At 37.7% G+C, this 15603-nt stretch overlaps 2 protein-coding genes across 3 annotated transcripts; both read right to left on the bottom strand.

The window, feature by feature from the left end:
- Positions 1-851: 851 nt before the first annotated feature.
- Positions 852-4868, bottom strand: LOC120090298 (putative LRR receptor-like serine/threonine-protein kinase IRK). The gene is made up of 2 exons (XM_039047872.2): positions 2730-4868; positions 852-2544 (listed from the first exon to the last, which is right to left on the bottom strand). Exons 1-2 carry the CDS (start codon positions 4163-4165, stop codon positions 1107-1109), a joined length of 2874 nt encoding a protein of 957 aa, XP_038903800.1. The 5' UTR covers positions 4166-4868; the 3' UTR covers positions 852-1106.
- A 1858-nt stretch (positions 4869-6726) lies between these two features.
- LOC120090300 (vacuolar-sorting receptor 1-like) lies at positions 6727-12426 on the bottom strand. 2 transcript variants are annotated; one of them, XM_039047873.2, is made up of 12 exons: positions 11575-12426; positions 10275-10967; positions 10006-10094; positions 9824-9893; positions 9646-9729; positions 9252-9328; positions 9071-9152; positions 8376-8458; positions 8198-8264; positions 7708-7836; positions 7378-7484; positions 6727-7187 (listed from the first exon to the last, which is right to left on the bottom strand). In XM_039047873.2, exons 1-12 carry the CDS (start codon positions 11870-11872, stop codon positions 7089-7091), a joined length of 1878 nt encoding a protein of 625 aa, XP_038903801.1. In that variant the 5' UTR covers positions 11873-12426; the 3' UTR covers positions 6727-7088. The 2 variants fall into 2 exon arrangements, with proteins under 2 accessions (XP_038903801.1, XP_038903802.1); XM_039047874.2 differs by lacking the exons at positions 8198-8264; positions 8376-8458.
- Between the last annotated feature and the right edge of the window lie 3177 nt (positions 12427-15603).

Raw genomic sequence — 15603 nt, 5'->3', positions numbered from 1 at the left:
GTTATGTATTACTACCGTTTCTCCTCTACTCATTCACTCATGGATGATTCCTTTTATGTTACTGCTCCTGCCCTTGGTAATTACGCATTTGAAATTCAATTTCGATTGAGTATTACGATACATAATAACTTGTAACATGATTTTAATGACTAGTTAGTATCTTTAAGTTAAACCTTTTATTGCCCCTGCATTAAGGAATCAAGATAAAGATAAAGGAAGAGGAATAAAGATGGGTCCCCGCGTAAGGAAGAAATGACATCATATCGAGAAAGAAAAGGTCTTACTATTTTAAAGGGTTGCAAGTGCTAAGGAGGACCCGCATGTGAATGGGGGTATTGATTATATTGAAGGCATTTTGAATGGGGTTCACAGTTCACTAGGGATGTCAGGGCTACAATCATTTAATTATCTAAAACTTGACGTCTAAGTCTTAATTATTATTAAACATGGCTCCCAAAGCGAGATGTGGGGAGTTGCACTAGGAACCCTTGAAAGAGTAAGTATGAGTTGGTTATATCATTAGCATCGCAAGCATAGGAGTGGTTGAAGATAGCAAGCAGTCCATGCCCATCTCAATCACAAGTGTAAATGTAAATAAATAAAGCAAAAGACTACTTCTGTATGTTTTGTACTTTAGAATCGTATATGTTCGAAAAGAAAAGGTGTTCCATCCTTTTAATGCATTTCTCATCTTTTGGCAGATTTCGGAATGGTGCACAGCGCAAAGTATTAGATAGATTGTCCAATTGGACGCCAATCTATCAATGACGCAGATTTCAAATCCTATGGACCAAGAATATGGGATAGGAAACCAGAAGTATGAGTAAGCAAGAGATAGTTTCACGAACATGTTTGAAGGGGTATAATAATTTATGAAATACTATGTATTTCTTCATGGTGAAATGAATATGGTGTGGTGGAACTTTAAGAAAATGAATAAAAGAACTACAAGCAAGATTACAATAAAACGATGTAAATAAAATCGATTGGAGTGGAAAAGGCATTCAATTTTCCATGTATTTCATGTTCTTTCTCTTTTGGTGAAAACAAATCGAGGGGATTAAGCTTCACCGAGGAATTGCAAGTGTCCATTTTGCTTGTTAGTTTCATTCCAACTCCTCGTCAACTTCAGAGGGGGATTGGATCAACTCTAATATATTGACAACCTCATTCATGTCTGGCCTGTTCGATGGTACTTGAGATGCACATATCAAACCCAGTTTCATTACAGGAATGGCTTCTTCAATGCGGAAGTTCGATTGGAGCCTCTCATCAACACATTGCTCCACCGTGCCTTCATCCAAAGCTACCCTCACCATATCACAGAGAACTATAACATCATCTTCCATGTACTCGACAGGTCTTTTCCCTGTCACCACTTCCAAAACCAAGATGCCAAAACCATACACATCACACTTTTCAGTTATAGTCACTGTTTTGCAGGCAAACTCTGGAGCCATGTATCCTAAAGCGCTTTGGATTTTACTGCTTAAGATGCAGCGGTCCAACATTGGCAACAACCTTGCCAAGCCATAGTCCCCCACTTTTGGTTTCCCATAACTGTCTATCAAAACATTGGTTGACTTTAAGTTGTAATGAATGATACTATTGTGGTGCAAATAAGCCAATCCTTTGGCCATCCCAAGAACAATCTTGAACCTCTGCCGCCAAGACAAACAATTGTCGCCAGTTCCATCATGTAGATGTTTATACAAGCTTCCATTGGGGACATATTCATAAATGAGGAGCTGCAAGGAGGTCGTCCAGTAATACCCTTCAAGTGCCACAAGATTGTGATGCCTTATCTGTCCCAGCTTCTTCACTTCACTCTCAAAGTCTTCTCGCGACTTGATCAAGCTCGTGACAGTCAATTTCTTGATTGCAACTAAACACCCATCTCGAAGCACCGTTTTGTAAACAACCCCAAATCCACCTCGACCGAGTTCGAAGTCCTTGTTCAGCAATGCTTGGGCGCCAACTACAAACTCTGCATCTCCTGAAAACATGACGAGCTTTCCATAATCTGGGTTAGTTTTTGGGGAGCAGCTAAAGTCCTCCCCGGCAGATAATACAAGAGCAGACCGTGACTGTGAGGACCTTGCTCGGATATTGAGGATAGTGACAGCTACTACACCGAGAAGGATAAAAGAAGCTGCACCGATGGCAATAATAGAAGATATGCTGAGTATGATCTCATGATGATGCTTATGGGAGGGGGAATTTCCATTAGTATCAGAAGAATTTGGGTTTAGGACAATCGGTTTTGGATGGACGGAGGGGCAGGACCTATTGACAACAGCACCACAAAGAGATGGGTTATGTGATATAGACAAGGGAGATATAGTGTTGAAGAAACCCCCAACTGGCAGTTCTCCCTCAAGGTGATTGTGGGAGATCTTAAAGGAGAGGAGGTGGGAAAGATTAGTCAGCTCCTTGGGCAGGCTTCCGGACAGTTTGTTGAAAGACAAGTCTACATCTTCAAGGTTGGATAGATTTGCAACGGCAGCAGGAATTGAGCCTGTGAGGTTGTTGTGAGAAAGAATCCTGCAGTATTCACAACACACGAGTAACTGTCTTTAAGGTGAACACTGAACATATAGCTCCACACTTTCACACATCGGCCCTAAGTGGAAATACAACAAGTAAATTAAGAAGAGAAGTCTACAATCTATAGAGGAGAAAAAAAGCCAATTTGCAAAGAAGTTGCTAATGAGGGAGGGACTGCTTACAATGATGTTAACAACGAGCATTTTTCAATCTTGGCTGGGATTTCCCCAGTGAGAGAGTTCTTCTCCAGCCTTAACTCCTTGAGCGAGATCGCTCCTCCAATTTCAGCAGGAATACTTCCATTTAATTGATTGTCACTGAAGTCAAGAGCATATGCCGATTTTAGTTCACCAATGCTCCGTGGAATAGAACCCATGAGATGGTTTCTGGATATGTTCAGCAACTGCATGTTACTTAGTTCTCCAACATTAGATGGAATGTGACCAGAGAAAACATTTGAAGATAAATCCAAAACTTGAAGACCCTGGAAAGAGGCTGGAGATGAAAAGGTTTCTCCTAGTCTGTACGAAGAAAATGGAACACTAGGAATAGCTGCCCTAAAGATCCATGTAGGGAGATTGCCAGTCAAATGATTATGGCTAGCATCAATACTCAAGAGATTATTACAATTTGCCATAGATTCTGGCAAATTTCCAGTTAAATAGTTTGTGGATACATTAAACTTCTTCAGTAATTGGAGGTTGCCAATTGAGCTTGGCAGCTGACCAGAAAAGTTATTAGCAGAAAGATCTAAAGTGTCAAGATTTTTAAGTTCCCCAATCCAACGAGGGACTTCACCCGTGAGAGAATTTCCTCGTAAATTCAGATAAGTGCAAGAACTGAGCATCTGCATCGACTCTGGAAGACCCCCAGAAAGGATATTCTCACTAAAATCGATTGATTTTAGAAGTAAGCAGCCACCAATATCCTCAGGAAGCTTTCCAGAAAATCGATTCTTGTGTAAGCTAACAAATTTCAAATCGTACAAATTTTGAATTCCAGGAGGAATCTGCCCCTCAAGCAAGTTGTCAGAGAAATCCAGAGACTGAAGCCCCCTCAAATACCATAACCCAGAAGGCAATTTCCCAGAGAGGTGGTTGGAGGAGAAGTTGAGAAGCTCCAAAGAGAAGCAAGAGGTTAAGGATTGAGGGATATTTCCTATGAGGTTGTTTCTAGCAAATGAAAGAACTCTTATCGACCCACATTGCAGAAAAAGTTGTTCAGGAATGGGTCCAGATAAACTGTTGTCACTGAAATCAATAACTTGCAAATTTGCAAGGTGAGAAAGAACAGAGTTGATTGTGCCGGTAAAGTTGTTGTTGGCAAGTGAGAGTATTTGAAGGAATTGCAACCTAAGGAGTCCACGATCGATGTGACCGGACAAAGAGAATCCATCAAGGACAAGCTCAGAGACCCTATTGGTTTTAGGATTGCATTTGACACCAAACCAATTGCAGGGAGTTTCATCATCTTCATTCCATGTAACTAGTTTACCCATGGGATCGTGAATGCCAGCTTTGAACACTATCAATCCTAAAACGTCATCGTTGAAAACAGTATCCAAAGCAAAAAAAGAAGTAGGAGCTAGGACAAGAACGAGGAATAGTTTGAAAAGCATGCTTCTCCAATAAAGCCTCTTCCCAAAGGAACCAAATGCTAGTTCTCCATGGAAAAGATTTAAATGGATAGAAAGGAATGTGCAAATTTAGAGAGAGGAAGAAGAAATGAAAGACAACAGCAGAGAAAAAGAATGCATTGGGACAAAGAGAACAAAGTTTTAATCCCACCTTTTCTCTTTTAGCTGTCGATAGAGAATTGTAGGAGAAGAGAAAGGTACTCACAGAAACAAAACTGATAACTGCAAGTGTTTTTGGAAGAAAGAGGGAAAAGAGGTGAATTGTGAAAAAAACAAAGGTGGTGGAAGAAGCATTAAATAAAAGAGAGAGAGAGTGAGTAATAGTACTAATTCAGGACAAAGAGTGAGGAGGGTGTAGGTTGGTCGGAGAAAATAATAATAACAATTATAGTAATAAATAATGATAGTGTCCGGGTTCTCTTTTTAGAGTGTCTGCCAAAGAGAGAAAAGCAAGGGGGAAAGCATGTCAGGCATTGCTTCTTGTTTACGTGGCTCACCAGCCTTTCCTTGGAGTTTCAGTTGCAGCAGCCATGGGAGAAGCTGAGGGACCTTCTTCTTAGACTTAAAAAACCGTTTTGTTTTATAACTCTTATCTCCTTCTCAATACAGAATTTCTAGTTGCAGTCTTGCAGTCACAGAAAATTACATGTCATTCACAATTAACCAAACACACTGTCCCAATTTTGACCTTTTCTTGCAGACTCACGTTGCCATCAAATTCCTTTTCTTTTTTGTTAGGTAAATTGCAAAAATCACTTCGTTACAATTACATATTCAAATTTTTAATTGTAAAAATTAAGCTCTCAAACTTATAAATGTATTAAAATTAGACCCTCAAATTTACAGAGGTGTAGAAATTAGACTCCCAAACATTTGATGATAAAAATTGAGCCCTCAAACTTAATACAATAGTTAAATTGAATCCCGAACTTATAAGTTTGTATAAATTTATCCTTTAAACATTAAATTTTAAAAATTAAAAGTTCTATAATCGTTAGAAACATACTGCGCACTCATGAACATGGCATATGCATCTCAAACCCACTCCACAATGGCCATATACAGATTAGGAACATGATGAGGAATGTCAAAGGAGGTTGAAGCTTCCAATTTGTATCTAATTCTAAGGTCAAAATCTTAAGAGTTCTATAAATTCTTCTGGAATGGGAGCATTTCAAGTCATTTGGATGGGAACTCTCTTTCAGCTTCCAAGATCTTCAAAGATCAAACATGTTTTTTGGGACATTTCTTCTTCTTGCTTTTGTAAAGCTTCAATTTTTGGACAGTTTTGGACAGATTCACAGTTTTGGGCAGTGAAAGAGGAGAAGTGAGTTGATGAGATCTGGTGGTGAAGTCGGATCCTTTGGATGAATGACCCAAAAATTAGATTAAAAAATGTGAAATGACCTTTTTTTTAAAAAAATGTCGCATGACCTGATGTCAAATTCGGGTGAAATTATCAAAATATATTCATGTGCACGTGGAAAAGAAATCTCGCTCTCGCTCTCTCTTCTTTTTTCACTCACAAATCACTATATATCTCGTTCTTTCTTCCTTTTTTTCACTCACAAATCACAATGTCTCACTCTCGCTTGTCTCGTTCTCTTTGTTTACTCACAAAATCACTCCTCTCTCGTCTCTTACTCACCAAAGTTGGTACAGAGGAGAAGAGGCCAGAGAAGAAGAAGACGTCGTACAGAGGAAGATTTCTCGCACAAGAGAAGAAAAGGAAAAAGAAAAAAGAAGAGTAATATTGTAACTTCACGTGGTCATGACATCAACAAAAGGGCATTTAACATTTTTTTTTTTTTAAAAAAGACGGATCATTTGTCTTTTTGAATCTTTAAAATGGGTCTTAAAGGTCTTTATCTCGGTAAAGTTTTATGCGAATATGTTCTGGTGGTGGAAATTTAATTTAACAATTATATAACTAATTGAAAGTTTAATCTCTAAAATTAAACGATTTTTGGGTTAAATTATGCCCATTTCTAAAATTAAACGATTTTTGGGTTAAATTTATGCCCATTTCTAAGTTTGAAGGTCTCATTAAACTTTTATGAGTTGGAAGGTTTAGTTTTTAAAACGTTCTTAGGATTTAGTTTCGAAGTTTCCACACTGAACATCTCTCCTTTCGATGTCTTATTTAAAATTCCAAGTTTTCAGTAGTCTTCTTATCTCGAGTTATGCAAGGATGCTTAGCTCGCCCACCCCTTTGTGCACATGATACGAGTGGCGTAAATGTCGCCTCTTTGACAGCATTGGACTTTGTGAATTTTTCTAATATAATGCTTACCAAATAATTATTATTAGATAATCAAAACAGCCTTCCTATTTCCCAATTAATTTGTTAAATGAGATCAGTTGATTACATTATCGGTAAGTATTACATTTTACGACCTACCACAAGCTCATTTCCACGGGCCTTTAATTTAACCAGCAAGTTGGGACTTCTTTCATAAAAAAAAAACGTTTTCTATGTTCCATACTCGTTCCAACATAGTTGATTACTGGGCCATAAAGACAATGCGAACAAAAATCTTAAATGCAGTCGAATTTGGCATCTAGCTCCGCTCAGCCCACCCTTTTATTAAGAAAGAGGATCTCAATCCTCACTCACCTGTCCCATTTGACGCCCAAAACGGACACACAAATAAATTGCACATTCCAGGCAATAGGTGGGAAAGGGAAGAAAAAGGACAAGCTAAAATCCCCAGATATTTCCCATATGGCAACAGGACTATAAACCTCAGCTGACTAGCTTAGCTATATTTATATATAATTTACAACCAACACACCTGCTGCATCAACCTAAGATAACATCAGTATCCGGCTTCAAGCCTCACACCTTTCATGTAGTCGACTCCACAAATGTCCAAAACCTGAATCTTCCAGTGAAGTCACCATATCAAATCTCCCCACGGGGGGCGTAATTAGAAGTCGCTCCTTGATTGTCCAAGGGCATATATTGAGCCATGATAGCCCGTATTTCAGAATCCATATACCTCTGCATTTTTAAATATAAAAATAAGAATGTCACCAAGTCAAAAATATTGGCATTAACATAAATATACATTCATTCTTGCAGTTTCCATACTATGATTTTTCTAGCATCAGTAGATATCGGGTGTTCATGCACCTCATTCAATTCTTAACAGGAACATATCAACATCAAAGATGCAATCAAATAACAGTACCCGGATTCTGTATTTGTAAACTGCATATCCTGCGATCCCAGTGATGGCCAACACAAGGATAATAATCTTTACAACGCTCCAGCTTGTCACAGTGTTCCCCATGCTGCCTAGTGAATTTTTTCAATGCAGTTTACAAAGTGAAATAATTCATCAAACGTACAAATAGAGCAACTGATAGCAACAGTTAACAGAGGATCATAACAGAAAATTTCTATACCACACATGGTTCTAGAGTCTAATGTTATGCTTCTGGACAAACTCACACAAGAGCGTGAACTTCTACTCAAATAATAATAATCATATGACCAAAGTGAGGCATTTCATCGATACCTATACATGTATCATGTTCGTGCATATACAGTAAACCATTTCTGCATCTGCAATCATAGCTGCCCCATGTATTCTGACATTTGCACTCTGAGCACTGGCATGCTAGCTTCTCCTTGCACTCGTCCACATCTGGAAAGCAAATAAAACCATGTAAAACATGTGAGCTACTTCAGAAACACATAATATTAACAAGCATTCTGTCGTCTTTTCAATCCATGGGCATACTATCAGAAACAGATACAACATTGCCACTAGTATGTTGAAACAAGATTCACTGCTTCGTATGAGTAAACCTAAAGAGAGTGGAGAACCACATCCAAATTTATCCAACTCAATTATTAATTATCTCTTATCATCTTTTAGGAAGTCATTTGACATGATAGAATCGAGGCTAAAATGGTTCAAGTTCACCAAATGCTAAACCATTCCTCACATGCTTTAAAATGATTAATAAATAAAGGTGGTGCAAAAATACAAGGGCGTTGAGCACCTTCACACTTGTGGACTCCATCGCCTTTAAATCCCGGAGGGCACTTGCAGCCCTTTGTATGGTCATCCTGACCCATCCATAAAAAATACAAGTAGTTGTGGTTATAATGATAGTTAGTCCATTCCCCCCCCCCCCCCCCCCAAAATGTTGAGCGCTATATGGTAAAAGATAAACTTACAGAACAGGCAGAGTAAGTTCTTCCATCTTTGGTGCCCTTCCAACAACCCCCATTATTTATTTCACAGCGTAAAGCTCCTGAGGCTAGCATGCAAAAGGCATATAGGTGGATTTTCCTCCATTTAGGCAGCAAAATGAAGTTCATAAAAGATAATACTAACAATTTTTGGAGAAATGGCTCCGATCATTTGTAATCATAGAAAGTGGAAAAAAAAATCATTGACAAACAAGGATACAAAAGGTCAGAAGGAAGAATTAAAATGAAGAAGATTCTAAGCATCCTCTCAAGTACCCTACTCCCCTCAATAGAGAAAAAAGAATCTGGTTTCTTTTGAGCTGACGATATTATAGGATTGCTAAGAATCAGCCTACCCAAAGAAAGACATGTTTTAGAAAATGAGGGGTCAAGGATAATTTTTTGTTAGCATGCCACAATAGACGGCAGGGATATCAAGAGACGACTTAGACACCTCAGAAAGAATTTTACCAATCCCCATCCAGATTTTCTCTCAACCATTCAATCCTAAGAATTTCTAACTATTGATTGCCAATGAAATCCATCTCTCATATTGTCACTGGAGTTTTTTACAAAATTCTCACCATCAATTACTGGTCATGATAAATTAATGAAGCAGAGGTATAATAATTTTCATGGCACCATCTTCATTTGATTTGCATAGTCTCAGGATAACTTACGTTCACAATGAGTATAGCCATCTCCAATGAACTTCACACCTTGAACAGTAGGACATTCACAAACTCTTCCTCGAAATGTATCCTAAGTTGCATGTGCCTTAGAAACAATTCTAAAATATACATATATCCAGAGAAAGTTACCAGAAAATCAATCCAAATGAATGTTTGAGAAATGGAATACCCTGCATGCAGAAACATTTGCATCCTTATTGTGCCAGCAACCACCATTATTTGTTAAACACTCATTTGTTTCAACGTCTGCAAATAAAAGATAAATCAGGAAATAACAACCATCACCATTACTTCAGAATTTAGTCGAGACAATGGAATAAGTTATTTACAATTTTGTAATACATAAATGCAATATGTACCCATCAAAGGTGCATTGGCATTCATGTATAATTGGGAATGAATGACTGAAATTTAATTCAATTTGAGCAACTAGTAAGACAATCCACTCAAATTTACTAGAAAACACTCTAACTGGGGATAAATGAAACATTTGGAGTGTGTTATTTGGGTCTGTGAAGGAGGGGCGGGGACTTTGCTATAGGGAGGGGCCAGTCAGTTAGGACCTTCAGTTAAACAAATTGCAGGCTCTGTGGTCTCCTGAAAACCAGAACAAATGCCTTTCAGAACTGCTCCTTTATCCAGCTTGCCTAAATTAATGAAACAAGATGAATAAGAAGAATATACATTATAAAAACATTCAGCGAAAATTTGCAAAGACAACAAGACCAAATTCCACTAAACCTCTATACTGTCTGTTATTTATGACAAGAGTCGGCAATATAGTAACATCTCCTCGGGAACCCCTACCAATCTGAAGAAAATAGCTAACAAGTGTAACATTAAGTCTAGGTTAAAAAATACCAAGGAAGAAAGATGTAAGAATAGAAAGTATTAAAAGAGGAAAAAGGCCATGGAAACTCCACCTGTGCATCCTGTTCAGCTTTAAGAATTGGGTTCTCCACATCTGCCCCTGGATCTCCAATACAGTCTTTTATCTTGTTAAGATCCATACCTTCACAGCCAGATTACCCAAAATAAGCACGTTAGAGATTGGTTCCAGTGTTGTAACATGAACCAAACACAACCTACTTTATTGAATAGCTCAAAGGAATGAAAAAGAAAAATTTTGGTAGCTCCAACTGAGTAAAAAAAAAAAATTGAATTTCATACAAATATACAACAATTAACCTACCAAAAGATTTAATAACTTCATTGGCACATTCCTCATTGTACTTCTTTTCTTTCATGGGACAACGGATTGAAAAGTCAGTGACATAATCCCACCAAAGCCAAGGTTTTCCAGATTCATTTGCAACTTTAAAGAAACAAATTTGGCGTAGATTTTGAACAACCACATCCTTTCCATCATATCCTTCACTGAAATCCTGTTCGGGATCTGGTGCACAGTATCTCCCATGATTGATGCATTGAGATTTGCATTGCTTACTCAAAGTAAAAGCATCTGGGCAGTACCATGTTATATAATGGGGAGTAAATTGAGTGTACCCTTTCTGCTCAAGTGTCTGAGCAGCTCCTTTGAAATTCTTCACAAACTCAATCTGACTATCACACTTTGGCCCACACTCATCATTACTATTTGTCCAAAATTCATACTCAACTCGATCATCAGGATGTGGAAGAGCTTCTGTCCAATCAAGATTTATACTAACCATCCCTTCACTAGATAGAGCTTTCTTGATGTCATCTCCCAAGCTTTTGCTAATAAGAGCAGACGGTATGGTAATGTCTTTTAGGTAACTGGCATCTGCCTTCTCTTCTTCTGGAGAGTCCATGGTAATCAACGGTTCAAGTCTATCATCTGCAACAAGGATCGCTGCAGCTCCACCATTTTGTGCATTCCACGCCTTCGTGGTGAAGTAACAATCTAAAACAAAGGCAAACAAATTCCTCAACAAAAAACGAAAATATTGAACAACAGCCAGACAGGAACCAAGACGTAGTAAAATTTGAATTAAAAGACAGGAAATAAGTAACATATAGTCCCTTACAGAGAACAATGTCATCAAATATTTAGTTTACAACTCGTGTCTTGAGCTTCACCGATGTCTTATCAAAGAACGAAACAGTTCAATTTTCTTCTTCTTTTTCTTTTTTCTTTTTTTCTTGTTTATGATATTATGTTCCCCATTTGGGCTATGAGATATTAGTGACTTGAATGAGACTCGCACATATACATGTGCTCGTGACAATCTAAAGATGAACCCTAAGTTGGGCAGGATTGTTGAGCATAACCAAACCCCAAGTGCTTTAAATGACCCCCATACCTATATAATACTAACTACTAAGCCACTAATTCGCTTGAACTAGAAAAAGCATAAAAAGAGCCAAATTTTACGGAATTTCAGCTCCCACCGTGCGATCATGCATACAGAATTGGAAAACTCAACGACCGGAAAAAGCCAAGGAGTTCGATGTTCGAAAAAATCATTCAATCGAGGGGAAATACCAAACATCATAGCGAGAAAGCTAACCTCCTCGATCGGCAAGAACAAAGGTAGGGAGACTTCCAGGTTTGGACTTGAAAGAGATACCGGCGTCGTCAAAGCTCTTGCATGCCTTCTGATTGGCTTTAGGATAATGCACGATGCCAGTCATTGTGCCTCCATATTCAGGAACCCCAAAATTCCCAATCGCACATTCGTAAACACCCTTGATGGAATCTGGGGAAATTATCTTCAAGCTGTTCTTCTCGACAACAAATCTACCCAAAGTGGAGACAGAAAGAAAAAAACAAACGGAGAGAAAAACACATGGTTTTCCCGGCATCATGAGATCGAGTAGTCAAGGGTGAAGAGAATCGGAATTGAGTTGATGAAGGTGGGTATGGAAGAAAGAAATGAAACTAGGGCTTTTGGATTTAAAAGAAACGGGAATCAATCAGTAGAATCATAATGGAGGACAGATGGTGGAGAGAATGGCAGGAGGGAGATGAGAGGAACAAAGTCAGAGATCGACGTTGAATTGCGGGGTAGAGACGTGTAACAATTTGATTCTGAAGTTGCCGTTGCAATGCACAAGGTAAGTCTAAAAAATGGAGGGTACCTTAGTCGGGAAGTAACAGGCAACTAAACTTACAGGCATGATAGAGAAAGAGGGAGAGACTTCGTTACTTTTTCATGTTGGGGGCTGCCCGCTGGGGCTTGGATTTTCCGCATGGAGGTTGACGATTCCACGCCCTGATCATGCCACTGTACTTGGTTACTTGCTCCCTTCCGTCTTCACTACTTCGAATGTTTATGTTTGTTCCAACTACTCTACTGATTGCTCAAATTTCACGGCCAATTTTCGTTTGAATGTACAATATTTTGTTTCATTTGATTTAGGATATTTGTAATGGATAGTAGAAAAAAGAAAAAATCTCAAAATATATCACTATCTCTGGAATATTTGTAAATATAAAAATGTTGATTAGTCAATTTTTGTTTGATTTTTGCTTATTTCATTTATCTGATTTTTGCTTTTTGTATGCTTCTTCCCTTTTTTTTTAAATTTTCTTTTTTTTTATCCGTTTTTTACTTCTTCCTTTTTTTTTTTTTTTTTTTAAAAAAAAAAAAACTATGAGACTAAGTTTTGTACCTAAGACTTGAATGTATTCAATTCATAAGTGACTTAACACCAATAAGTCAATCATCAAATTTGATAATTATAATGAAGCATGAAATATAAATAGCAAATGAAAACGAATTTGGAAAAACTAATTTTTTAGTCCACAAATTGTACCATTTTTAGAAACATTTCTTAAAAGTTTGAAATAAGAAGCAAGAATAGTTATTAAACAAGTTTTTTTCTCAAAAAATGAGAAATATGAACGATATTAAACATGCCAATATATTTTTTTCTTTTTTATAGGACTTTAAGAGTATGATGTTTATCAAAAATAAACTTGAAAAAATGACATAGATGACCCAAAATGAAGGGCCCAAATTGAAATATTTGTGTATTTATTGTTGGGCTTGATGCCTAAACTCTCGTTGGGTCCTGTAGTTTGTAAACATTTGTATGAACAAACGCTTGTGATGTAATAATATAAGATATTTTCTTCACTGTTGTCTATGAAACATGATATGTTTTATTTGAATTTACACAAACCAATAAACTAAGATCCCTAGTTGTCGTTGTAACTTAGGCATGTATGTGGAGACATACAAGTGGATCATGCCTTAAGTGATAACCAAAATGGTCTATAGTATATGGATATAGAAGGGAAACCTTATCCAAATGACAACACAAATGTGACCCGCTTTGTTGATAGTTACAAGTATTGTGATGTGCTACAGATGGTCTGATCCTGATCATTCATGTGGAAACATACAAGCGAGGGTGTCCTATACAAAGGAGTTTGTATAAGACCGGACCACGAAGTGTATAGTCTCATTATATAACGCCGTTCATGATAGAGACTTCACTTCACTAGGATGACTATAGGTAACATGACCTTAATCCTGAATGAGTTGGGAACTCCTGCCTTTGAGGGCGGTCCTTTGATTTGCATGGGTGCTAGTGGCTAGATTGCCGACTCAAACCTACCACTTTGGGGATGAAAGAAATCAGACACGAGGATTTCCATGAGCAGCAAAAGAATCTTTCCAAATTTCAATCATATATGAACTTTACAATTACAATCACAAACGGAAATATGCGGTTATGCATAAAATAGAAATTACAGCATGTTTTCCTACAGATCAAGGGCAATAAACCTTTGTAGACTGATCTTCAAGTTCCTTGATCACGAACGTTCAATCACAACAACACAACAACACATGAACGTTCGTCCAACACGACCGCTACACGGCACGAATACTGTGTACTCGAACTAAGCGATCGCCAAGGTCATGAACACCCCGAACAATGCTAACGACCTCCACAGAACCTCAACAGTGTTGAGTTGAGTATGACACCATCAAGAAGGTTACCTCGGTATTCTCGGTGTGAGAATCCAAAGGGTGGGCTCTGTGTGGACTTAGTTAGAGGCAGAAAATCGGAGGAACCACAATCGTGTAAACGATTGAACAAGTGGGAGATGGAACAACCTACTGATTTACTCGAAAACTTCTCCGGAGAACTTTCTGAGAGTGGAAAATCTAAAAAAACACAATTTTGCAAATCTTATTTCTTTTCTTTCTAAAATTAGGAAAACATTTTTCCTTTTATTTTATGGTTACCATGAAACCATCAATAACCTCTCACTTAATTGGTTGTTAGAGAAAAAGAGATAATTATCCAATAATTAATATTATTATAAATATAAATGATAACTAACTTACCATAATATATTTATAACCTTTAGTTTTAATATTTCATCTCATGAAACATATAGACCATAGCTCTTTTTCTATTCCATGGCACTTAATGTAAATCTCATTTACATTAATCCTCCATTTGATGTATCTCATACACCATACTGATCATAGCTATATAATCGAATTATCTCTTGTCAATTTGAACATTTCAAATCAACACCAAGAACTAATCCTCAACTTGAATCCATTGAGCTACCAAGGGGACCTTATGAACCTATAGCTCGAAGCTCCAACGGTATGTGAATAATTGAATAAACTCTTTAGTCACGGGATCTATCATTTGTTAACTGCTAGGCACTCCACTAAAGACCGAAAACTGAACTCTCTTACTACAGATATATTATGTGTTCATCTTAACCAATCAACAACATGACAACCTTTCACAGATCGCTCGTAAGTACAACTCGGCCAGTAACCGTTATGCCCCTGTAGTTACATCTAACTCCTCAAGTACCATTGAGTCCTCTAATGAACATAAGTCATAGTTCTCTATGACTGAGTCCTCTCTTCCAAAGAGAAGTTGTGGCCACTATGTTCAAGCCCCAGAATCAGTCCTTAAGGGAGCAATCTATCTACTTACCCCTGATTCGAGAAAAGAATGAATTCCTTCTTGTGTAATTGAGTTCCCAGCTCCCAAATCAGATAAGTCTCCAAAAAGATAGGCATGTTGAGTTGGAAATCTGGCCACTCTCACCCATACTAAGCAAAACACCGTCCTCAAAAGCAGGAGTTCCCAGAACACTCAAGATTGAGGTTGTGTCACCTATGGTCGTTTAGGTGAGATGTAAGTCTCCAGTATCAACGATGTTATATATAGAGTCTAGTCATCTCGTGGTCCGATCTTATACAAACTCTCTGTATAGGACACCCCCACTCAAATGTATCTACATGAATGATTAGGATCTACCATTTGTAGTAGTTTAAAACACTTGCAAACCTCTACAAAGCGGGTCGTATCCGTAGTGTCACAAGGATCAGGTATCCCACCTTAATCCTTATACTACAGACCTATTTAGGTTATCACTTAAGGCATGATCCACTTGTATATCACATATACATGCTTAAGTTTACATAAGATAACCGTGGAGCTTTGTTTATTGGGTATGAGTAAAAGTCAGAATGAATTAACAATTATTTTATTCATAAACAATGTGTATAATTACAAACAGCGAGACTTTGGGAGAATTAAGACACCAATCT

Source organism: Benincasa hispida, chromosome 11 (genome assembly GCF_027475165.1).
Source record: "Benincasa hispida cultivar pf3 chromosome 11, pf3_genome.v1.1, whole genome shotgun sequence".
Taxonomy (NCBI): domain Eukaryota; kingdom Viridiplantae; phylum Streptophyta; class Magnoliopsida; order Cucurbitales; family Cucurbitaceae; genus Benincasa; species Benincasa hispida.
This window is presented reverse-complemented; position numbering and strand designations above follow the sequence as displayed.

Coding starts and splice junctions, on each gene's coding strand:
- LOC120090298 (XM_039047872.2), bottom strand. CDS start 4,165: ATGCTTTTCAAACTATTCCTCGTTCTTGTCCTAGCTCCTACTTCTTTT. Junction 2,545..2,729: donor TGCTCGTTGTTAACATCATT/GTAAGCAGTCCC, acceptor TGAATACTGCAG/GATTCTTTCTCACAACAACC.
- LOC120090300 (XM_039047873.2), bottom strand. CDS start 11,872: ATGATGCCGGGAAAACCATGTGTTTTTCTCTCCGTTTGTTTTTTTCTT. Junction 8,265..8,375: donor GAACTTACTCTGCCTGTTCT/GTAAGTTTATCT, acceptor TGGATGGGTCAG/GATGACCATACAAAGGGCTG. Junction 7,837..8,197: donor TGGAGTCCACAAGTGTGAAG/GTGCTCAACGCC, acceptor TTTGCTTTCCAG/ATGTGGACGAGTGCAAGGAG.